Source organism: Pseudopipra pipra, chromosome 4 (assembly GCF_036250125.1).
Source record: "Pseudopipra pipra isolate bDixPip1 chromosome 4, bDixPip1.hap1, whole genome shotgun sequence".
Lineage (NCBI taxonomy): Eukaryota > Metazoa > Chordata > Aves > Passeriformes > Pipridae > Pseudopipra > Pseudopipra pipra.
Window position 1 is genome coordinate 49,475,105 of NC_087552.1, and position 25,972 is coordinate 49,501,076.

General features: G+C 41.3%; 1 protein-coding gene across 6 annotated transcripts in view; it reads left to right on the forward strand.

Moving 5' to 3' along the window:
- The first annotated feature begins 3,878 nt into the window (after window positions 1-3,878).
- The window catches only part of TEC (tec protein tyrosine kinase), a 45,754-nt gene continuing 23,660 nt past the window's right edge, over window positions 3,879-25,972 (forward strand). The window contains exons 1-3 of one of the 6 annotated variants that reach the window (XM_064652879.1): window positions 13,404-13,589; window positions 14,414-14,504; window positions 18,217-18,399. In XM_064652879.1, coding sequence (XP_064508949.1) covers window positions 18,262-18,399 — 138 coding nt within the window. In that variant the 5' untranslated portion in view covers window positions 13,404-13,589; window positions 14,414-14,504; window positions 18,217-18,261. Of the gene's footprint in view, window positions 4,023-4,053; window positions 4,229-4,248; window positions 4,641-13,403; window positions 14,505-18,216; window positions 18,400-25,972 lie in introns of those variants that run through there. The other 5 variants (XM_064652877.1, XM_064652880.1, XM_064652881.1 and 2 more) reach the window with 5 other exon arrangements.

Sequence of the window (25,972 nt, forward strand, 5' to 3'; positions counted from 1 at the left end):
GAGTGGAGAAGGAAGCAGATGAAACCCTGTGATTGTGTAATGAAATGGTACAGCAGGACGCACTCTCTTAATGCTCCCAGTTAAAATTTCCCCAAAACATGCTCAAAGTGTCTGCCAGCAATCCATAGCTCACTTTGCAAGCCGGTCTGCCAGAGAGCCCATGGCTTCCCTGACACCTGGTTTCTCTTCTCCTAACCAAGTTATGTTCAAATACAGTTCTTGTGGTTTTCAGTTATATTGCTGGACTCTCCACCCACCTTCAAGACAACAATATTGACTACAAGAAAGAATATTTTATGGTATGGTATGGTATGGTATGGTATGGTGTGGTATGGTATGGTATGGTATGGTATGGTATGGTATGGTATGGTATGGTATGGTATGGTATGGTATGGTATGGTATGGTATGGTATGGTATGGTATGGTATGGTATGGTATTACTGTCCACTGTTTAGAGTTACTTTCAGTGGTACAATGGAATTATCACTCACAGAATCTCTTAAAATTGGTACAAAGTTCTGGAGAAAGGAAAAACAGCACATTTGCTGATAGGGAAACCAGACAATGAAGAATTACTGTAATTTTTTCTCATTCACAGGGTTCCCTCTTAAAAGTGAGAAAAACTCTTGTCTGTTATCTCTGCCCACAGCAAGTGAGGGAAGAGAAATAAACAAAGGAAATGCCCAGTAACTGAATTCACAGAAGCCTCTAGGAAATGAAGAAGGACTGAAGAGGGTTTGACAGGCATGAAAAGAAAAAAGAGGAAGACCCTCTCTGTAACTGGCAGAGATGCCTCCCTCTGACTAAAAAGATTGCAGAGAGTGGCTTTTTGAACTCAAGAGCTCACCCAAAAGAACAACACTGGCTTGAAAGAGAGAATGGGTGTGAACCATGAGATGATAAAGCATCAATAGGTGAATAATTGCTGAAAAATATGGTCTATTAAAATTGCCATTCAATTTGTGTATTTGTCTTTCTCTCTTTGGTACTTTACATTACATGGAGGCCTGAGATTTCACAAGCCTCAGTCTTTCCCAAAGTGGAAACTTCCTCCTGGAGAGGGGCAGTTTGGCACAAGAACTCTTCACTGCTATCCTTTCCTTTGCAGTAGAGCAAAATCAACTACTCTGGGAGCTGAGTGCCTTTAATCCAAATGAGAGGCATCACTAGGGCATTTCAGTTCACTGAGTCCCCAGGGACTTATCAAAGAAAAGGCTTAATCAGTAAATGCTCTGATTCCTGTAGTCCAGAGATGGATGCTATGATGCCCCGATCAAAAGGGGCCCTTAACTTCTAAGAAGAAGTAACCCTAAGCTCTTCTGCAAATAGAACCAAAGTCCTGAAATATCTCCTCTTTTTTTTGCGTTCCCCAAGCTTACATAATAGTTCTGCATGTGAAATTTTAGATAAATGAAATAATTTATGGTTCCAGCTTGCTGCTGTTTCTGCAAAGTGGATTTTTTTAAAAATCCTGAACCCAAAACATGTCCCTGAATGGAAAGTTCAGTCCTCTCATGGCTGTAAATCAGATGTATAAAGGAAGCATAATATTTGAACAGTACTTTTGCTTTTTAAATACATTAGTTCAAGATGTACTAGTAGCCCTGGTGATGAATACTTTTAGATATTTATGAAGTACAGAAGGAAAATAAGACACTCCTTGCAAAATGAAAACTTCCCCAAGTAACTCTGCAAACTCTGACACAGTGCAGGGGCTGTAATGTCTCTCAAATTGAAATCACAAATGAGAAACCAAAACTGTGCAGTAGAAATCCAAAAGCACGGTGCTGCCCCACTCACCAGGCCATGAGAAGCCACACAGAACAATGGGCACTGCTTTCTTCACAGTTTTTTGAAAAGATTTCCCAAAGTTTTCCCAAAAACTCTTGAGACTATTTGAGCCTTTCCTCAATGCATGTGCTCAGCATACCTTTAAGAATTTCCTGAAGGCTGCTAAGTACATCCTCATCTTTTACCACCTGACCTTTGTAGAGTTCTTTTCATTGCTCTCACAGCTGCTGTCCAGTCCAGAGCAGTTATAAACCAAGGCAAACACAGCTAGTCAGAGCCCAGCTTTCAGGCAGTGACCAACCCTCTTCACTCCCTCAGAGGCGTACCCTTGTCCTCAGAAGCAGTGCCATCCTGTAGTTGCTTTGGTCTCACTGTCCTGCTGATGTCTTTGTCTGCCATTGTGGTAGAAGACAGTGGGAGGGGAAAAAGAACATTGTTAGAACTGAGAACTGCAACCTCCTTAAAGCTTGGAAACAAATTTGGAATCCACACATCCACCACAAATGCTCTGTTAGTTGACCAATCAACACCTAAGTGTTTATCCCCAGATCAGTATTTGTAAGAAGGATACCTTCAGCATGGCAATAGCACATGCTTTGGACCACTGAGATGTGCTCTGCTTTCCCTTTGCTGCTACTGCAGCTCTGGAGTGAAGTCTCAGGAATAATGTAGCTGCTGCTGGTTGTCACATTGTAGTATAACACATAATGACATCTAGCTCTCCGCTAGACAACAGTTCTTCCTAGAGCTCAGAAATGCCAACTTATGGGGTAAAGCTATTTAAGGTCCCTCCTTAAGCAACTGTTCAGTTTTATTGCCTTTTCCCTGTGCCACAGGAGCAGCAGACAGGGTGAGGAAAGCTGTATCTGCCATTGCTTGAAAAATGAAACAATAGTTGCGTGTTTTGCAAAACTGACTGCATCAGTAGCAGTGGGTAAGGAGGTCTGCATGGACACCTGTGTGTGTGCTACAACAAGTGTGTGGATATAGAGGGGAGGGAGGGTGGTGAGACAGGGCTGGTGCTACTGGTCATCATGAAGTGGCTGCAGGGAGACTGCCTGTGTGTTTACACCAGAGAGGCCCCACACACTAGGGATTCAGCCCTGTGACTCCCAGGGCTCACAAGTAGTGTGACAGGCATAGGAGATGTGGTCACACTGCCAAAAGCTAAGTTGGAGGAAATCTCCCAAGTGAAAACAAAGACTCTGTAAGTCATTTCCTCCAAGCTGAACAGAAAGACATCTGTGTTGATCCAGCTATTACACACTAGTCACAACAAAACAATTTGCTTGCAAGCAGTATAGACTCTGCTTGCTTTCCTCTAGACTAACAATTAGAAATGTGAGAGATGTATTTCCAATGAACTTTACATTACTCTCAATGAGGTTTTGCAGAGTGACAATTTCTATAGGTCAGGCTGGGCGAAAAGAAGGAGGTAAAAAAGACAGCCTGCGCAACATCTCATACAGACCCTGAAGTCTGAAGTTCAACCTAGGCACCTGATGGGTCCAAAAAGCCACTTCAGTTATTCTGGCTGTAGATGAGTGTCTGAGGTTTGGGGTGGCTGGATGCTACTCTTATGTATGGATAATTATGAAGGAAGGCATTGTCACCCCGGGGGCCACCGGGGCAAGAGCAGATCTGTGAAGGGCATTAAAGAAGAGCAGCCTTGGGGTGAACAGCCCACTCGGGATGGGGGAGTGCTGTGCCCACCGCCTCCCTACAGCCCAGCCCGCAGCCCCGCGAGCGCTCACACTCACTGCGGTTTGGAACGAGAAATGTCTGACCGAAGCACCGCTTATGCACAATTTAAAGCCAGCTGGTGCCAAGCACCTACATTTTGGGGGAGAGTTTGCAACTGAGCTGTGTAATTTGCCTTTTTCTTGTACTTCACCGACACGATTCCGGGCAGCTTCCGCCGGCTGCGTTGGATGTGAGACACCTTCTCACTCGAGCTTCTCGCCGTGCTGCACCTGCCCCGCCCGCGGAGGGCGCCCTGGACGGCGGTGCCGCCCGGGGGGGAGCGGGGCCCGCGCAGGAGCCGCCCCCGCCGCTTCCTCCGCCGCTGCCCCGCGGGGAGCCGCGCTCGGCGGGACGGCGAGGAGGACAAAGAGGAGGTGCCTTCCCGAGCCGGAGTGGGGCACTGCGGTGCCTGCCTCCCTCCCTCCTTCCGCCTCCCTCCACGCCGCCGGCGCCAGGGCTCCTTCCGCGGCGGCGGGCGGGACAGCCAGGTAAGGCAGAGCCGGGGCTGCCGGGCAGCGGGCGCTCCTCGCAAGGCAGAGGGGCCGTTCCTTCCTCCGCGCTCACAGGGACCTGTCTCGGGGGGTGCCGGATCACGGAGCCCACCCTGCAGCGACCGCTGTTTGCGACTTCAAAAGTGTGGGCGCCACAAGAGCAGAGGGACCGCTTCCTCGACGTCGAGGTGTCACTGGGACCTGTAAGCGGGAGCAATGACAAAAGCTGCCTTTTAAACCTTTGCTTAAAATTGCTGTAATTTGTGTAATATAAGGGTTGTTATCTAGGCTATCAAACGCATTTGAAAGCCAACATTGCTGAGTATTTCCTTCTTGATGTGACTTTCTTCTCTCTTTCCTTACATCCATGTAACCACTGTGCTCTACTAAGACTGTTCCGCCTCATCTCAAGGCAAAAGTTGCCTTGTGTTTGAGTTCAGTCATCCTAATAATGCCCCCTGCTTTCTATCCAACAGCGAGGTTATCCTTTCTTGGCGGTGAATGCTCTTACAGTGTGCTGGGATACAGCATACCTGCTGCTTGTGCAGTAAGTGACTGGACTCGCATGGTGCTTTTCTGCAGCCTTCCTTTCTGCATCCCTGTAACTTGGAACCAGTAATTATTTGAGCTGTAAACTAAGCTTTTAGAGTAGGCATGGCCACAAGCTCCCTGCTTGGAAGGATAGATGGATACCTTACTGTGACAAATGTTAATCTGAAATACTTAGGATTGTTTTATGAGTCAAATAAGCGAGACCGTAGCTTGTGCAGATGGAAAAACTGACTGTAGCAGAAATGCAGATAAAAAGGTGTGTTGTGCGTACTTGCTTCTGGAGCATATGTTTTTATTTTAGAGTAAATGTTGCTGGTACCTTATCTGACTGTCCCACCTTTGATAGAGGGTGAAGTTTCATTTAATTTCTCAGAACCCTCCAGTGACTGGAAAATGGGTTATTACTTACTGCTGTTATATAAATGTTTAGAGTATTTTGGGCAATCAAAAGCAGCACACATACAAACAAGCTCCCAGTTAACTTGACAGGGTGCCCGGAGTGACTTTGCACGTGCTCCTCTTACCTTTTGGCACACCAGCTGTGCTGCTCGGATCATGCCACCTGTGCAGAAGAGGCCCTTCAGGTGTCCTGGTCTTGTTTCCTGGGTACTGCACTTGTAGGTGGGGAGGTAGCACAGGGTGTTACTCGTAGCCATTTGGTGGTTATGGTTTTTAAGGAGACTGCAGCAGGAAAGAGCCCAGTTGCTGTCAGAATCTCCTCTAGTAGTCTTCATGTTTCTCTAGGTTTTATTTTATGTGTTTTATTTACTGAGAAATTACGTCTTATCATAAAATAATCACATTTATCTCTGCATTTAGTCCTTGATGAAAGGGTGCTTTACACATTCCTCTAAATTTCTGAATGAATATTAGGATTGTTTTGAACCAAATGATTTCTATGTGAGCTTGTCTGCTGAAACCACTGAAAACAGAGCAGTATGGTTATATTTGGCACCTTTTTTGTTTTAATAAGGTAATGTCGAAGGTGTGAAAATCAAAAACATACTGCCAGTTAGCTCTCTGTCTTGAAGGAACTCTAGTTCTCAGCTGCAAGACCTGATTTTATTAGCCCTTCAAAATTTATAGGAGTGCCACTTTTTTTTTTTTGAATGTTAATATAGAATTTTAAAGTCTTTGAAATCTTTTTTAATTTATTGATTGTGAGGCAGCTAGAACTATGTCCTAAATTAAGTCACATTTTAATTCTTAGCTGTAGGCATTCTGGATTTTGCATTGCAATGTATCCAGTAACCTGGCTGACTGCCTACAATGGATAAAAAGAGAGAAAAATAATAGAGCTGATAAAACAATATCAGCTCCATATTTTTTCATTTTGCCCTGAAACAACATTGTATTCAGATATGCGGTGATAGTATGATATCCTGTAATTAAAATTAAAATAACTGGGAAGTGGTTACTTCTACAAAATCGCTTGGAAGCATCAAGAATGTTCCCCTCCACCAAATGGAAGTGAAACCTCTTGTAGATTTAATTCCCTCTGTGTTGTGTTAGCTTATAAACTGCATACAGAAGATAAGGTGCGATGGTGTAAGTTTCATACAAATATTTATACCTCAAATATGCAAAACATGTTCTGTTTTTTAAACAATAGAAGTCTGTGCTGCCTGCTGTCAATGCAAAGATCATGGAAAATAATATTTAGCTTTTGTTAACCTTTGATGTCTGAGGTGTTTTTCTACTTTTGCATGGTTTGAATTTTTTTCATTAAACTATTACCTATTCACTGCTGAACTTGGAACTGTGCTTTAAAAGAGGGCAGGTTTGTGTATGCAAAAAAATCAGTTGTAGCAGTCTACAATGGCTCTCCTGCAGAAGGAGGATAAGGAAATACCACAATAAAAAATGAAAGATATGGAAAGCAGTACTTGGACAGAGTGGAGTACAGGTTGGCATGGTGAAGAAGGCCTGAGGTGTTAGATTTTTTATGTTTTAAAGCACGTATGTGCTCCTGAAGTACATGTATCATATATTTTTGGATTTGTGCTACCTATATTTTTATTATTATATAGATGCATCTATTTCCACACAATTATCAATACCTTGGCTAAAAATTGTCAGGAATGATCAGTCTGTTTTTGCACCATGGAAATTAGAATGATGATGTTCATTAAATGACCTGTGGATACCCATAGTTTCTTCCATTATGCAAAATGCAAGGGAAAGACTCTCACTACATCAACTGCATCCTGACTGATCTCCTTCCCATTGCAGAGGTATCAGCTCAATTTACCCTCATTATCCTGGCTAGGGCCTCATGCTAGCACTAGGCATTAGAGATATACTGATACAATGGGGGCACAACTCTCTAGAAACCAATGAAATTGCACCTGTGTTTCAACAAATGGTCAATTGGGTCTCAAGAAAGTATTTTTGTTAAGAGGGTGTTACTTCTAAAGACAAATCATGAGTTTACTCTGCTACCTGTTAGGCAGAGGAGCATTCTGCTCTCCTGCTTCTGGTCTTTTTTTCTAAGTGTATTTTCTAAAGGAAAAAGCATTAGGAAAGCAAGCGTTGTGCAATTTGAGGGAAACTAATGTTTGGGTGGACACATATTCCTTTTGTCTGGTGAGATAGAAGAGGAACTGGGGAGCAGAGGCTTGTGACTCACCACTGCCCCGTGGCCATTACAGTGCTGGCAGTTCTCAGTCATCCCCTGCCCCAGCTGAGGCACACGGGCTGTGATTCAGAGTGAGGGAAAATACCATGTGAGATAAAACTTTGAAAAACAGATAGATAATTTCTGACATGTGGGAAGATGAGTTGCATTGTAGGAGGTGCTTTGCAGGGAGGGGAGAAGGTTTTTGCAACTTCCTGGGCATAGAGGTGGGCTGGAGTAAGGAGAGATCTGTTCCTTGCAAGCACTGTGAAGTGGCCACTGTGTTCAGATGGGATCTTGGGAAAAAGACTCCTGGAAGTAGATCTGTCCATCATGGGCAAGTTTACCTTTCTTAGGAAGAACAACATCAGCTAGGAGCAGTCTTTGGTTTTGACAGTACTCAAACATTTAGGAGAAAAAAGATATTGCTGAAAAGATACATCTTGGTTGGATGACTGTTCTGTAGTCTGAGTGGTTCAGTGAAGATCATGGCTAGCTTGGTGTGGTCCAGCCTTGGTATGGTGGGCAGGAGACATGGTTTTCCAGGGCCTGCTGCAGAGACAGGAGTTGCTCTGAGAGAATCTGAGCCTGGCCGACAGCCGATGTACAAGAGCTGTTCCCCATCTGCTGAGGCCAGCCTTGTAAATCAGCTCCTGGTGACTGGAAGAAGTGTTTGGCCATGTTTGCAGTCACAACTCCTCTTCTTAGGCAAAGCACCAGGCTGCCAACTGGGCTACCCTATTTCAGCTCTTAAGGTAAAAATCCTGTGCAACATTAAACAAATGCGGGAAAAAGAAGAAAAAAACCTGTAGTGTGCTGAGGTATGTGGGACCTGGGCAAACTCTTTCTTGGCACTCTTGCTTTTCCTCATTCATGCAGATCTGTGAATGGGTGCCACTTTGCCACCCATAGGGTATAACTTCATGTATGCTCAAGTAGGTCACAGCTGAGTTTCCTGTCAGGAGGGTTTTTGTTCAGCCCTGTGCCTATTACAAGCTGTGATCTGACTAACTTTTAAGATCTAGGCCTTGTTTCCACCTGAATGTGGGGCAGCAAAAAATGGCTTTGGGTGGTAAAGGAAGCAGCATCTGGGCAGGAGACTGGGACCCTACCCTTTGAGTGAGCACACTTTATGTTAGACTGGGACAAATTCCTGACCATTTTTGTTTATTAAACAAAAAAAGGATCTTGTTGTTTTTTTTTTCTTCTCCACAAGATAGCCACATAACTTGCCATCAGCCCCAGGTGATATCTAATAACCTTTTGTTTTAGCTGAATGTTGTAAATCTGTCCTAGGCAGCCCTGTGCACAAATCTTATCAGGTTTGCTGTGCTAGCCTATGAGGTAGGTGAGATAATCATAATACATAAATTCTTAATGTATTCGAGGTTGCTTCTTGTCTTGTGAATTACAGGGTGTCCTATATCACAGGCTCAAGCTCCATATCCTGGCAGAAAGAATAACTGTATGTGTTTTCCCTGCCTCCTCTCCCCAGTTATGAGCATCTCTTTCCAGGTGAAGTTGCAAATCAGATCAATTCCTAGTGGCATGGTGGGAGGAGCAGAAGAGAGGGGGCCTCACCCACTTTGGATTGTGTGACCCTGTGGGAGTCTGTTTTATCACTGGGAACTTTGGGGGAATGACAGGTGAAAGGCTGTGGGGTGTGAGAGCAGTGAGAAGAGGGCCCTCGTTCTGTGTCAGGGGCTGCAAATGGCTCCTCTGTCGCCACAGTGGCTTTCTCTTCCTACCAGGGCACTCTCACCAAGCATGAAGGGGCTTGCAGGTCTCTGATTAAAAAAAAAAAAAGTAATGGGCAAGCAGCAAAATTCCCTCAATTTTGTTTAGTACTTTTCTGCATCTTTTAAGCTGAAATTAATCTGAAAGTCAGTGTGATGCCGATACTCCCCATGAAAACCTGAGACCTAGCTGTAAAGGACTGTCTTATCTTACCTTTGCAGTGCCTTAACTTTACTCCTTGTGATTTTGACCTCAACAGGAGTAGATTGTGGCAGCCCAATTTCTGGTGATGCCTCTTCTGTAATATCCTTATGTCTCACTGTAAGTAACCAGAGTGGAGTTATATACCATGAAGCATTAATGACCACATTGCATGTCTCAAAGACTTAAAGCTGAATGTTGTTCCTTGAGACAATAAATGTCTTGTGACACCTGATAAGTGCCCTCATTCCCTGTTTAACTCACAACAGTTGAAACAGCTCAACATCTGAGAACTGACATCATGGAGAGCAGAGTAACAAACTGCTTTGCTAGAGATGCTCACTACCTTCCATTAGCAAGAGGAAAGGGAGAATATGAGACTACAGCACTGTCTCAGTTGTGTTTATTTACAGATTCAGTAAGAAACTTTTCCCCTGAATTAATACTTATATTTTGACGTGAGTGAAGTAAAGTCCTTTGGTATTCCCTGTTGCTTAGGCTGCACTGTATGTGAAAAAAAAATTCTTTAAGGTCATAGCCTGGCTTTTCAGTCCTGTATGTGGAAACTTTATTAGTAAGTGGCTGAAATGCAAGTAAAAGCAAGGAATTCTTTAACTACTTCCCATGCACAGGCAGGTGTTCAGCCATTCCCAGGAAAGCTGGGCCCCATCATGCATAACAGTTTCTTGGGAAGACAAAAGTCATAACTCCAAACGTCCCCCCTTCCTCCTTCTTTCTCCCACTTTATATACGGAGCCTGATGCTATATGGTACAGAATATCCCTTTGGTAAGTTGGGGTCAGCTGATCCGGCTATGTCTCCTCCCAGCTTCCCATACACCTCCAGCCTCCTCACCAATGTTGCAGTACAAAAAGCAAAAAAGGCCTTGGCTCTGTCCTAAAACTGCTCAGCAATAATAAAGCCATCTCTATATTATCAACCCTGTGATCAGCACAATTTCAAAACATAGCCCCATATTAGCCATTGTGAAGAAACTTAACTCTACCCCAGCCAAAATCAATCCACATAACAGGGTAAGAGACTCTGGAATCATAAGATAAGAATGCTGACCTTGCTAACGCCACTGCTTTGCCAGCTGTGGGAACAGTAGTACAACATCTCAGCTGAAACGTGAATGGTCATTTATTTTGTGTTCAGTCTCTTGTCCTTGTTTTGTAGCGGAGGGAACATATCCTGGTGAAAACGATATAGGGGAAACTTGACAAATGGGAACTTGCAGTATTTCCTGTTCCCACTTACTGCCTTGGGTTCTGACCTGTAACTTCAGATATATCAGCACTGTCTGTTGGGGCTGGTCAGTTGCTCAGTAGGTGCGAAAAAGCAACACTTATCAAGTGACCTTATAATACTACCTAAAAATGAAGACTTTGAGGGTAAATATATCCATTAATCAACGTGAGATGTGGCCAGTACTTCATCATCTGAGTCGTCTTCACAGCTTTTTCTTCAATAGAAATTCCCCAGTTTATTATTGGAGTATTTCTTACTGGGCAGCTTCCATGCAGTCTAGAGGGTGGAGAACAAGTAGTTCTTTAGTAACTGGAGAACAAGTAGTTGTTTAGGGGAAAAAAAGTTCTTGGAGTGTTTGGAAAAAGAAGTAACTGAGGAAGTATTAGTCATTCCCTGTGTATAAAGCCAGTCACAATTTGTATGTATTACAGTCTTTTAGTTAGACCATGTCAAAAGAGTGTCTTGAATACTAAAATAAATTAAGCTTATTTTTTGTGTAATAGATCACATGCTCACCTGAGATTGTATAACATTTGAAAAAACTAACTCAAATTGTGAAGAAAGTGAATTAAATGGACTCCTTTACTATAGTTAAAAAGAAGGATACCCTCAGGCACTGTTGATCTCTTTCCTTTTTATATTTTTCTTCCCCATAGATGTGATTTGTTTTGCTCAGATTTACAGTTTTGTGTACAATAGCAATTGTCCTCCTACTTGATGGTGAGCTTTAGGGTTCCTAAAGAGAGTTAGTTCAACCTCTGATTTAATAGAGCTTTTATTTTTCCAGCCCTCTAAACCTCTGGCTTCCTGGAGAATTAGGAAAAGCTTTAGCACAAGCATCGCCCATTTCCTTTGCCAATTTCATCTTTGCCTGTTTCTTTAGTAAGTGGGTGTTACTGTTTCTCTTCCCTTCTTATCGGCAGGGGATTTTTGGAAAAAAGGCTGAAGCAGCAGCTCTGCTTTATTAAAAGTCCACCCAGTCCCACAGGCCAGCGGGGTACTGGTGGAGGAGCCTTGGTCTGCGTAGAAGCGAAGTATCTAGACTGCTCTTCTGGAGCTTCTGCTCCTCCAAACCAATGCCATGCCAGTTTGGAGATAGTTCTTCCGTTTCCCTCTCTGACACTACTTTGAAAAAAACTTGCCGGAATAAAGAGGACTGTTTCCTTTCGAAGGTACATAAACATGTAAGGGGGACCATATATATATATGGTATACCATATGTCTCTTCCCAGTTCAGACCCTGACCTTCCCTTCCTGTTCTTACTTTATCTTTTACCACTTCTCTGTCAGCTGAGTGTCAGTTGTATTTGTACGAGTAAACCAAACCAATATTCTTCACCAGACCTTTATGCTGCACAAGTGAAGAAGCAAATCTCTTTGTGCTCTGCCTCATCTGGCCAGCTCAAATTCCTTGCAGCATCCTTGGTGATGGCACCACAGAGGGCAAGAGCTGCTGAATGTCATCAGAAAATTAAGTCTGCCGTTTCCACTCTGCTTTATACACCGTATTTAGAATAAAATAAACCTGGTCCACAAAGTTTGTACCTGGTAAAGTCTACCATCTCCTTTTTAAGGGTTAATGTCAAATATTGATGTTTCAAAGTCTTTTTTTGTGCCTTGCTTTCATGTGTCCCAAACTAACTTTCAGCTTTATTGTCTTGCAGCAAAGAACATTACAAATGATATAAAATGAAGGCAAAATAGTCAATGCAAGTTTATAGATATTACAGAGCTTTATGTGGAAGAAATAAGAAAAGCTATGAGTACTGGGCTCTAGAGGAATGAATAAAAATACAAGAAGTTGATGAAGATAGTGAAAATTGATCATTCCATCCTTTGTATGGTATCCCATTATTTGGTTGCTAACTCAAAGTTATTGCTAAATAATTTAAAGAAAAAAATGCCCATGTCAACATATTTTCTATATCATGGATGGTAATAATGTAATTTTTGTTTCATAAAGCAGAGGTTCCTTTCCTAAATAATTTATTCAGGAAGAAGGTGCACTATAAAGCTGTGAAAGGATAATGTAGTAATTGGAGTGTACTGCTTACAGGAAATCCAAGTAAAGAGCAATAGCTGAGTTTATAAATGATTTGGAGACATGTACATGTCATTCTCCTAAATCATCACTGTAAGGGGAAAGAAATCCTTTTGGTGCTCTTACCTCTTTTCCTGAGCTGTTCTGTACACTTAGGCTCTACTTGTCTTTTGCGATGGTTGATGAGTTGATCCTCCAGTTTGGTGTGATGAACCACCTTGATGCCAACTGACCCTATCTAAGAGGGACCATCATTTTTCTTCATTGTTTTCTCTGCTTACCCCAAGTACATAAGTTAGAATGCTGAAAGGAAACAAATGCTTGTATTTTGTAAAATGTAGTGAGCCTCTTTCCAAGGAATTTTGGAAAACTGGTTCTAGTTGCAGTAAAATACTCCTTCTGTGTGCTTACATGAGTACGTTTCTGCTGAATAAAGGATATTTTGCAACATCATGTGGTTATCTCAGAATCTTCAGTCAGAGTTGTCACTGAGTTGCCCCTTAGCCTGTTTACTTTTTAATCTAAATTTAGTGCAGGCAAATATGAATCTAATTTTTGTAGGGTTTGCTTAGATATAAAATTAGCCAGTTATTGTTTGGCTGATTTTCAAAAAGAGACTAAGGTTTTGCAAACCTTTGGGTATAATTTTGAAATTTATTAGAAAATAGTACCCCAAAATTGCATTTCTCTCAATTAAAAAAAATCCAAACTTGCATATGATAGAAGTTTGTTTGGTTTCTGAGAGTCTGCTGTTAAAAAAAAAAAGGAGAAAAAAGTAAATATAAGTTGTTTTTTTTTTTACTTCTGCTTTTTCTGGCAAATGATATGTTCGAAATATCATGATAGTATTTTCCCCCTCAATTTGAATTTTAAAATTATGACAGATTTTGCTAAATTATATTTCTTTTGTATTTGTATTTCTGTGAAATTTACTTTTCAAATAGGCATTAATAACAGTTGTATTTTATTTTTTTGGAGTTTGAATTTGCAACCTTAAATGTAGGGCAAAAACACAACACAAGAGTATATTTTGCAACCCTTGCTTACACTGAGTAGTAATTATTCAAATAAGCCTGTGCTGAATACTTATGTACGTAAATATTCACATGTAACTCAGTTTGTAGTTTCGTGATAAAGCAACAGAAGCTCCATCAGAAAAAACAGGGTAAGGAGTTCTCCTTTTCTTCTTCCTTCTGTCTGCACTGTTTCTGCTCTCTACCCAGAGCAGCTCATGTTGCCTGTTCACTTACCCCACTGCAGCCATTTGCAGGGACACAGTATGACCTTGATCAGCAAACTTATCTGAATTAATTTAAATGAAGGAGGAAAAAATATTCTGAAAGACTTACATATTTGAGTCAGAATTACAAGGCACCACCTGTGTATTTAAAATCGACATTTTGATACTTTTAAAAATTGAATTAGTGAATAATGTATAATTTTTATTAATGTACTGCCCCAGAATATAAGTTTTCAATGTTAAATATACAGATCTGGAATTGCTACTGGTTTGAATTGATGTGTCCCAAATCTGAAAAAAGCTATTGTGCAGGATGCATGAAACCCAAGTCAGAAAGCTGAGGATGTTGACTTGTTAGAATGGGCATCTTGAATGCTCATCAGCTTAGTATAAGACTTTGCACTAAAGGACCCAAATTCCTGGGGAAATGATAGTATTACTAATGAGCTGTTGAAACTCAGAAAACAGTTACACCTTGATTTTATTTTTGTTTTGAGCCACAAACAAATGTTTCCTGTTGGTGTTTGTTTTATGGCTGTTGTGGTGTGTGTTTTCCAGAGTGCCTTTTTTCTTGTGAACTCCTCCGTGACTATGTGTGATACAAAGCTTTGTGCCATGAAAAGTGACAATACCTTATTATATTTGGATCAGAGAAGCCCTGGTCAGATTGGGATGCACTTTCTCTTTTCTATTTACTAGAACTTCCACTGGGACTTTCATACATTTATTGAACTGTTCGAATGTTGCAGGTGCTTACCATCCAACCAGCTTACGGTGACTAATTGTTTCAATAAACAAACACAATCCAGGAGCTGGGAGTGGGAACCAGAAGATATATGGGTAATGTTGAAACACCTGAGCTTACCACATCACTTAGTGCCTCAATTTTCCCTAGTGAAAACTGGGAAAGCTGACATGCATAAGAAGCTCTGTGTACAAATGAAAATGTACTTTGTGCACCTTGACCAATATTGACCTATCAGATTTATATGAACAGTTGTTTTCATTTGTTTTAAGAGAGGTGTGTGGTGACTTCATGGCTCTATAGGCGAATATTTGTATAATGTGAAGATAGTGCAAGTTGATGCATGTATTTCGACACTTAAAGTTGAGAATGTTTTCCCACCCTAAAAAAAAGCTGAGAATCTGTAACTCTTTCTGATTTCAGTCATAATTCTGAGTCTTCAACATCTCTGCAAATTAGATCATGTTTGTTATCATGTAGCTAAGGTTGGCAGGGAACAGGGCAAGTTCTTGGCAGAAGTCATACTGTTAAAAGTTTATATGGGTGTCAGCATGAAATTCTCACAGCTGTTTATAACAAGATAACAATGTGTCACGCAAACAGCTTCATGTTCTGAGGGATGTCTGGGAACAATGGAGTGTTTGGGGAGGAAGTGTGCAGAAAATGTCTAAAGCTGTATTGAAGAAAAGCAGTGACATATGGATTTGATAGGTGGCAAGGGTGACTGTTACAGGGGCTTCTTAATGGAATATTGGAATTTTGGAAAAGAACTTCCAGAATAATGAGTGGGGGTGCAGTTGTCCTGAGCCTTATTTATTGAAACAGAAATGTGTCTGGAGCCACTGACTTGGAAATAACCTCAAACAAAACAGCTTTCTGTGACCAAATGCAGATTCAAAGGCTGATCTTGTGACCTAGGAAACTGGTTCTAATCTGCTGAGATCTCCATAGCAGGGCTAATTCAGTGTAGCAACCTGGTGCAGACATTGACCAATTACATTGTTGGTATTTTTATTTTTTAACCCCAATTTTGTCAAAAGGATTTCTTTTCTCTTGTGTAATGTTAATGTGACCAAAGAGGACTGATGGGAAATAAAATATTTTAGCATTATCAGTATTGAGAAATCATAGTTAATTTTGCATCCCTCTTGTGCTCTCCAGTGCAACAGTCTAGGGATCTCTGAGATCACAGTTTCTAAGATGAATAATAATTATTTTTTTCTTAAGTGCCAATGGAGAATTTTTACTATGGAGAACAGAATAATTGTTTTGAGTAGGAGAGCCTGTGATGGGAACCCTTAAAGTTTTGTGTGCATTAAGCTAGTGTGAAAGTTAATACTGACTTTTAGTTTTTTGAACAGTATTTGTATTTTCAGTTTGTGGTAGTATTCTTCCTTCCACAATTACCTTTAAGATTGACAATTTATTTTTAGAAGGGCAATAAATCAGAATTGGACAGCTTTAGTAGTTACAGAATATATTCAAGACGATTACTATTAAAAAAGATCTTGCCTTCTTCCCAGCAGTATGATGTGACCAACAAAATGTATGTGTGTATACATATCAAAAGAAGAGAAATAACAAAGAGATTATTGATAGCAATCACAATTTCCAGTCCAATTATAGTCTTTTACTTATGCATCCTAACCTGGTCTTATTTTATGGTTCCATGTAAACTGCAGAGTAATTTTTTTTAGCGTATGCAGAGATATTCATTGAAAAGAAAAGGATATTTTAAAGCAGGGAACAACTACATCCAGCTGTTGAAATGACAGGAGTATGGGATATGAGAGCTTAGCCAGGTGGTGCCATGGGCAGGGCTGGCAGAAAGCGAAAAAAAGGGAAAGGGAGAAAAGGATTTCTGGAACAGCTTCTCCACAGGCTCTCCCACACCTTTCATTCCTGCCTCTGTGCCACCTCATTTGATGAGTCCATGCAGGCAGCTGTCTGTGCTGCATGATGAAATGTCTGGTTGGATCCCTTCCCTAGCTTGCTTCCCAGCCCAGTGGGAGGAACGCTTGCACCAGCACAAGGCAGGGTGGCACAACAGGGCGGCGGTGAGCAGGTGAGGTAGAAGGTTGGCTGTGTCTAAGCTGGCATCATTGCAAAGAACAGAGAGATTGCCTGACAATGTCTCTGGCAGGACCCTGTAGCCAGATTTGCAAACAAAGTAACTGTGGGTGAGATTTTTTTTTTTTTTTTACTCCTACGTCTGTGCTACGGGTATCAGTCATGCTGTAGAACTTCAAAGCATCTTGACGTTACTGAGCGACCAAAACCATCAGAAGTAAATTACTTGATTTTGATGGTCAGCATGAAGTCTTTCTAAACAGAAGATGGAGGGCATATCCTTAACGTTTTTTGAAAAATAAAATTTTGTTCTTTGTTTTTAAATTGACGGCTTCTAAACTACCATTTGTGTCTGAAAATTTTCTTTAATAATTGGAGTGAGTTTTCAAAATTACTGTACTGATGCATCTCGGGCTCAAAGGCTTATAGTAAATGGGGTTATGTCAGGCTGATGACCAGTCACTAGTGGAGTTCTCCAGGGCTTCATCTTAGGCCCAGTGCTCTTCAACATCTTCATAAATGACTTGGATGCAGAACTGGAAAGTATAGTAAGAATGTTTGCCAATGATGCTAAATTGGGAGGAGCTGTTGAAGGCAGAGAGGCCCTGCAGAGAGACCTTGACAAATGAGAGGACAGGGCAATCGCCCCTATATGAAGTTTTAACAAAGACAAGTGCCAGATTCTGCACCTGGGATGAGGCAACCCTGCATGTACATACAGGCTGGGGAATGAGAGGCTGGAAAGCAGCATTGTGGAAAGGGACCTGGGGGTCCTGGTCGATGGCAAGTTTAACATTAGTCAGCAGTGCCCTGGCAGCCAGGAGGGCCAACCCTGTCCTGGGGGACATCAGGCAAAGCATCACCAGCTGGTCGAGGGAGGGGATTGTCCCGCTCTGCTCTGCACTGGTGCAACCTCACCTTGAACATTGTGTGCAGTTTTGGGCTCCACAATATAAGAAAGATATTAAGCTGTTAGAGAGCATCCAAAGGAGGGCAATAAAGACAGTGAAGGGCCTTGAGGGGAAGCCATATGAGGAGTGGCTGAGGGCACTTGGTCTGTTCAGCCTGGAGGAGACTGGTGGGACACCTCATTGCAGTCACAGCTTCCTTATGAGCGGAAGAGGAGGGACAGGCACTGATCTCTTCTCTGTGGTGACCAGTGACTGAACCCAAGGGAATGGTCTGAAGTTGTGTTGGGGGAGGTTTAGGCTGGGTATTAGAAAGAGGTTCTTCACCCCAAGGGTGATTGGGTACTGGAACAGGCTCCCCAGGGAAGTGGTCACAGCAGCAAACCTGTCTGAGTTCCAGAAGTGTTTTGATAATACTCTCAGGCACATGGTATGATCTTGAGGCTGTCCTGTGCAGGGCCAGAAGCTTGACTTTGATGATCCTTGTGGGTCTCTTCTAGCTCAGGATACTCTATGATCTTCAATTTTATATATAGAACTCTTCTCACCCATATTTTCTGTGACATAGGCTGCAGTGTACCTTATTTCATCCCAGTCACGTACAGCTTTTGGCTTCCTGGGAATGCGCTAGTTCAGACCTCAGCTGAGCAAAGCCTGAACTTTTTTGTCTAATAATTAACTTCTGTAAACTTCCAGATGCTGACAATGAGCTCCAGCTTTCTGTATATTCAGGCAGTTTCATTTACAAGTAGAAGCTCTTTTTACTACAGAAATCTCCAGCTCTGTGATCCTCCAGAGATGTAATGATTTATTCCTCTCGTCTTCACAGGAATTGATGTTCAATGGCTAGAAAGAGAGCTGACAAGGGGCTGAAATGAATATGACTACCATCCTACAAGAGATTTTGATTAAAAGATCACAGCAGAAGAAGAGGACTTCCCCCTTAAACTACAAAGAGAGGCTTTTTGTACTTACGAAGTCTATGCTAACATATTATGAAGGTCGAGCAGAGGTAGGAGGCACAGATTTATACTACCAAGTACCTTTGTTCCTTTTTGCTTTTTTATAATATTTGCTTTTTTCCTACTATATGTCATACTGTCATGAGCAGATGGGGGAAATGGTCATTGGCAGGAAGGAACGTGAGCTGCCATTTCTCTTATTTACAATGTAAAGTACCTTTGTTCCTTTTTGCTTTTGTATAATATTTGCTTTTTTCCTACTGTATATCATACTGTCGTGAGCAGATGGGGGAAATGGTCATTGGCAGGAAGGAACGTGAGCTGCCATTTCTCTTATTTACAATGCAGGTTGACAGAGGTGTAGATAACTTATCTGGTAGTCAATTTGAACCGGTTCTCAGAGCTGTAGTACATTGCCTGGATGGCAGAAATAACAGAAAACAGCATTTATAGCTGGTCATCAAGGCTGATTTCTTTCTCCAGAGTGTGAAAGCAGTGATTTTTCATCTAAGTGGGAAAGAGATGGAAAAACTTAAAAATCATAGTTGCTTGTGGCTGTGTTTACTGTGAAGGCAATTACTTTAACATCTGGGAATTAACTGGATTCGAACAGGAGGAGCATTTGATAGGAGCAGTGCGTTGCAGACCAAGTCCCTCAGAGATGAGATCCATTAGAGTGGATCATGCAACCTAATGATTGAAGTGAAGCTGGAAATAATTTCTCTTTAACCACACAAACAATTCATCCCTGTTACCACTTTCTGTGTAAATTCAGTTACACAAGAAGTAACTAGTGTAAACTATGCAAATCCTCAGACCAGCATTTTTTCAAATGAGCTCCAGACTCAGTTTCATCAAGGTCACCTGCCCCCAGCATGCCTTGTCATATCCTTAGTGCTGGGGGTGCGATTTTCCACTTAACTGAGGCTCCTTTCCATATTTGTCACAAATGGCTACAAAAGCTAGGGTAACATGCTGTTACTAACATGTTGGGAAGCCATTTAACAATAAAACTTAATGGAGACAACCCTACAACCTCTTGTGTTGGCTGTTTTACCTCTAGTGAAAGAAGAGGGTACAGGAGAGAGCTAATGCTTACTAAGCATGTGTCTCTGCCAGACCTTGTGGTTGCACCAGAACTGAATTCACCATGCTGTCAGGATGACAGCAGTCGGTGTAGCTGCCATTCTCTGACACAGTCAGGGATTAAGAACAAGATCATAGACTGGCTGGGGTTGGAAGGGGCCCCTGGAGGCCCTCTGGTCCAAGCCCTCTGCTCAAGCAGAGCCACATAGAGCTGATTGCCTGGGACCAGCTGGCAGTTGAATATCTATGTCCAGATGGCTGTTGAATATCTCCATGGATGGAGTTTTCACAACCTTACTGGGCAACCTGTGCTGGTACTTGGTCACTCTCACAGTAAAAAAACCATTGTTTTCCTAATGTTCAGATGGAGCCTCTTGTCTTTCAGTTTGTGCTCACAGGCTCTGGTCCTGACACTGGGCACTGCTGGAAATAGCCTGTCTCTGTCCTCTTTGCACCCCCCCTTCAGGCATTTTATGTCTCTCTGGATGGCACCATGACCCTCTGGTGTATCAGTCACTTCTATTTTGGTGTCATCAGCAAACTTGCTGAGGGTACACTCTGCTCCGTCATCCAGGTCATTAAGGAAGATATTGAACAAGACTGGACCCCTGGGGTACAGTGCTAGTTACGGGCCTCCAACTAGACTTTCTGCCCTCTGGGTCCAGCTGTTCAACCCTGGAGTATGAATTAGTGTGTTTTTACTGACTGTGGAGTTGAGATATGTATGCTTTCCCTCTCAGAGAATAAAGAGGTGGGGGCTCTTAAACATGTCTTGCATGCTTATCTTGTGTCAGCTCATGTTCAGAACAAATAGAAATCTAACAAACAGGTTTTACAGGTCTACTTGTCACCCTTTAAGAAGTTACCAGTTCCAGCTTTCCCCTTCCAGCTTTCCTGATCCTCTCCAGGTTAATGTCCTCTGGCTAAAATACCTTTCCAAGAGACTGACTTGTGGATCTGTCTGAGAGGGGGTTTGAACTATCAGCTTTGTTTGCAGTGAGATGGAGTAGGGCTGCCCATAGTACCCTCAGCTGAGGAGGCAGTAACTTCTTAAAATGTTCCAGTTTAAGATACAGACAGTTGGGCTGAAATATTATACCTACACTAGGCCATCAGTTTGCTGCTGAAACAGGCAGGTTCATCTCACCCATGTCCTAGCCTTGCTAGCCTCCCCCATTGACTTGAATTGGACCTGGCACTTCTTGGAACCCATACTGCTCTGAAAAATATTGCTAATCATAGAATGGCCTGGGTTGGAAGGGACCTTGAAGATCATCTTGTTCCAACCTCTGCCATGGGCAGGGACACCTTCCACTAGACCAGGTTGCTCAGAACTCCATCCAACCTGGCCTTGAACACTTCCAGGGATAGGGCATCCACAACCTCTCTTGGCAACCTGTTCCAGTGCCTCACCACCCTCACAGTAAAGCATTTTTTCCTAGTATCTAATCTAAAACCCACTCTCTTTCAGTTTGAATCCATTCCTCTCTGTCCTGTCACTTGTAAATATCTCTCTCTGTTTTTCCTGAAAGTTCCCTTTAGGTACTGGAAGGCCACAACTAGGTCAGCAGAAAGATATTTGATCTGGTTTTATTTTTTCTGGATTAGTGTTCTGCTGGGTTAGCAGGCTGCATAAGCTGGGTGCAGGATCTAACAAGCACCGGAGGCTGTGCCAGGCAGTGGAGGAGAACAGGATGCTCCGATTGTTGACATCAGCAGGTTGCTAGACTGGCTCAGTCATGACACATAACTTTCCAGCCTAAAACCATTTTTATTTTCACTGTTCTTCTCATTTTAGATTCTTTTAAACATTAGTCAGCATTTTATTTTATTAACAATATTGTTTGAAAATAATGAGCTCTGATCCTAGAGAGGCATACTGAATATTTTTTTCTGTTTGAAAAAAAAAATTACTGTGTGACTAAGATCTCTGTGACACAGTGGTAGTTATTCCTTTATGTCACTGGGCAACTTAAATGGATAAAATGTTTGGGGGTTTTATCATTTGTTTGGTTATTGTTTGTGGGTTTTTTAAAGTCCGTTACAGTGGCATTAAATTTACATTTACAGTAAGACATGCATATTTTGGCTGAGGTAATTTATATAAAGGGGAAAAAAGTTACTAGAGATCAAAATAATTCTTTCCCCTCTGAATGCTTGGGGTTTTATTGCTGAAATAAATGTGAATACTGTTTGAATTTAAAGACATGACAAATTAAAGGATGGGTACAGACTGATCTCATTTCGGGCTTGGCGATATTCAAACTCCAGATTGGTAAAATAAGCGTGGAAATCCCAAGCCAAGAGGATCCCACACCCTCATTTTAATCCCATCACTTCAGTAGTAGCAGTCTGCCAAGAGTGACTGAGTTCTGCTCCTCTAGGCAAGTGTATGATTCCCAGAGTGGTTGTTGGCCAAGCTGAAGTATTTTCTTTTCTTCCATTTTAACTTCTATGGGAGTTCAGTAAAAAGTTCAAGAAAACCCCAGGGTTTGTGGGCTTATGAATAATCATACCCCTTCTTTTTAAAACCAAGATTAAACTAAATCTCGTTAACCAGATTAGTCAATACTCAAAGTATTGGGGCTGGTCAGGATTGTAAATAAGGTGACAGAATTAGATATTTGGTATGTCTGATGACAGAAATGGAACATTTATGGCAACAGAAAGCAGTCAACCATAACAAATATTATTCTTGTAAACACTGCTGAGAGATTTAATTGTACTTTGCAGCTGGTAGTCAAGCATCACTTGCTCTTTGACCAAAACTGCACTTTACAGAAGCATTGTTTGTTTTGTTCTGTCCTGTGTCCTGACAAAGTGCCATATTACCTACTTGGAGCAATAAATTATTATCTCTCAAACATGACTACAAGCAGCAGGCTAAAATCTTGTTTTAACTTGCTCATAACCAATTTAAATCTTTCTATATGTGCTTTCAAGCAGATCAGGCTCCCTGTCATGGTACAAAGTGCCCACAGTGAAGCTGGAACTGCACTGCTGCTATGAGAAGGAGAATTATAGTTTCTGCATTTAGAAATATTGCACTACTGTAGGTCATGGAGGAGGTGTGTGAACTATCAATGGAACATAACTACACAATTGGTGAAGAGGTTGAATTTCGAGACTGATTTCAAAGTACAGAATCCTGAGGAAGGAGAGTCCTGGTTTAGGTCACCTGTGCAAAGCTCTACAATTATGATTGATGCAATGAGAAACCTACTTTGTGTAGGAAGTCAGTAGGACCTTGGCTCTTATGGTTTAATTTCTTCTGGGCATTATGCTGTTGGATAAAAAACTGAAGAAATATCACTTTTAGGTTTGTTAAAAGGATGGACGCTAAGAAGCTTGAAAATAAAGATACATCAGGAAGAAACTTGCCTTAAGCATCATGGAGATGAGCTTTTACTGTCAGTAAAGAGGAATATTCTGTTTAAGCTGGGATGTTTTCTGGTTTTGTTTTGATTTTTTTTTTCTTTTTGGTCATGAGTTCTGAGAATCAGTAAGTGTAACTGTTGGGGAAATGCCATCATTGCACTATTGAGCAATATTGGGCTAACAATAATTACAAGTATATAAAAAGCTGTGTTAATATTGTTTCATGAAGCCCTTAATGGTTTAGCTGCTGTCATTATTAGAAACAGTATTTTCTGTATTTTTTCCTTAATGCTGCAAAAGTGGCTAATGAAATCTGAATGTGATGGGTTCCGTTTGTAATGAAGATAAAAGTTCACTGTAGTAAGAAATAACTCAATCGGTCTCCAAGCACAGAGTACTGGTCATGAATGTATAAAAATAGGGAAGAAGTAAAATATCTTCCTATTCTCGGTATGCAGATGTACTATAAAACTGAATACACTACAGTCAGAAAGACTTAAGATATGTACAGTGTTCTCAAATATGCATTGTAGACTTACCAAACCAGCTTTAAACACATTTATGTAGACAGTAGTAACTGTGGCGATTTGAAAGTGGGGGCGGGTAGGCATTTTTTCACAAACTGGCCCTTGCTCTTGAGAACTGCTGCACTATTCTTACTGGTGTCAGCTGGAGTAATAGATTGCAGTGCAACTTCTCTGGATAATCTGGTTGTATAGCAAGGGCATATAGTCTTCTAAAGAGGAAACACTAACTTGAAGTATTTAATCAGAAAATCTCTTTTCAATTTTGTGTGGTTTGAAAGCTCAGTTTAATACTTCAGGTGTGCTTCTTTTCATTTTCCTGAAGTATTTTCTTCCAAGAAATCAAAAAAAATACTAATCAGTAGGAAATTAATAAGCAAAATTAGGCAATTTTGAAGTGAACCTACTTGTTTGAAAATCAAGTATTTCATGAAGTAATAATAATAATAATAATATTAATAAATCTCATTTGGAATGGCTTTTTGTATTTTTGAGCAGTAAAAAGTTAGCTAAGTTTTAATATGACTTTTTCCAAATTGCTAATTTCATCTTGAATGGATTGCAGGTTTGAAATCCAAGGAGGCATTTGTGGAAATAACAGCACGTGTGCATGACCCTAGGTTCATTTGGCCATTTTCTGTTGAAAGTGACCTCGTATCTTTCATAGTCAGTTTAAAATCTCTGGACTTTATTTTCAAAGGATTGGTGCATTTACACTTTCTCTGTGTCTGTTTGGAAAACCAAACCTTAGTGTTTATCAAGGAGTCCACCTTATCACTGAAATTTGAAATGCATCAGTAAATGTCAGCTGAACAGTGGCAATTGAAAGGAAGACTCACTTTACCAGTATGCCTGGTGGCTGGTGCCCCACGCTGCAAGTGCCCCACACACTCCTTTGCAGAGTGGCTTTGCTGCTGCAAAGAACAGCATCATTTATTCCTCTTGAGTTAACCAATAGGACAGACCACACAAAAATAGCACCCAAGCTACTATGCCCATCAGAATGGTCCACCAAGTACTCGTGGTTTATCCTCTTTCTCCTTGTGTGGCAGTAAGTTTGACTGTTGTGAATTCTTTCTCAATGAATGTTGAGAAGGTATCTCTGAATTGGGAGAAGATGATGGGGCAGTCTGACAGCCCTGACTGGAGCAGGCTTACTGCTTCATTAAAGAGCCATCATAGTAAGTAATGTGTACTTCATACAAGTTTTAGTTAGCTTATGCTGACAGAGCATCTCGCTTGAACTTAAAAGTGCCACCAGACTACAGGTTTTTGCTCTAGTTGGCATTTTAGGCAAGGGAAATTCTTTGAGATGAAGGAAAGATAATAAATGTAGGTGTTAAAGTACTTCTCATCAGTGGAGCAGTTAAAAGGAGCTGGTTTGCGCAAGTGAGATGTCCTTCTAGTTTGTTGGTTTGAAAACTTTTCGTATGTTTCTCATGAGTGTGGTGCTTCCTCAAAACTGCCACAGATCTGGTTATAATTTCAAAGATTCTTATCAGTGTGTGGACTGTTAGTATCCTTCATATCTATTGAAGCTGTGGAATGTTCCCTTTCACCATAGTATTTCTCTGTGTCTCTCATCTTGCTTAGCAGTGATAATCTTTAGTTTGAAAGTGTGCTGATGTGTGTGGTTTGGTTACTGTCCTCCCACACATAGCATGGTGTGCTTGCATTAACCTTTCCAGCCCACAGCAACTTGCACTGACCATGAGTCTGAAGCTGAGTGTTTATTAACACTAAATTTCTTTAAGCTTTAGTGTTTTTATTGTTTGCTCATGTTTACTGTATGTATTACAGTTCACAGCAATAAATGGTTTATCCTGGATTTTTCGCTTTCAGACATTATAGGCTTAATCCTGGTCCCTGTGGTTACCCTGCATGTGTTTGGAGGGACAGAGGTCTGTGGTGTTAGAGGGAGGACAAGATGGGGGAGACTTAGTGCTGCAATACCTGCTAGCTCTGGAATGGACGCACAGAGGATATTGGATAGCCCCTGATGGAAAACATTAAGAGTCTTATTTAGAAGGATGTTTCTGTGCAGTCAAGTAGAAGGCGGCTTTCTGATGAGCTGATCTTGGGAGGTGCAGAATGCTCTTGTCTTCACTGGAAGTAGTGGTATTTGCCATCAGGATCAGACTTGTGTGAAAACTTTTTTGTATAAACAGCAGAACTGTTACAACTAACAAAAACCAACCAGGTTTTAAATGAAAAAGGCAGAATAAAAACTTGAACATTCTTGGGAGTTGCTCATTTTGATAGTCTCTTCCTAAGGAAAAAAGGTTCTTCTCTAAGAGTTGTGTTTGGTTCTTGTAATTTGAATAGAGCGGAGACAGAACCTATTGAAATTACTGTGGCGATATTTTAAGGAAGGAAAAATAAAAGCTCTGGGGCCCACTGTAAAGCTGCAGGTTTCAGGGTAAAATTGTGTAATTTCATTGCCACGCTGCTCTTGCGCAAATACTTCCTATGGAGCATAACAACATTAGAGAGTTCCAAAAAGCTGTGCTACTTACTTTTTTTTTTTAACAGAATATTGATACATTCTACTGTTGTTTATTCCTATAGTGCTTATCCTTTATTATTTTTAACTCACCCTGATTTAGGTGATTTCATTAGTCATTGCGTTGGTGAT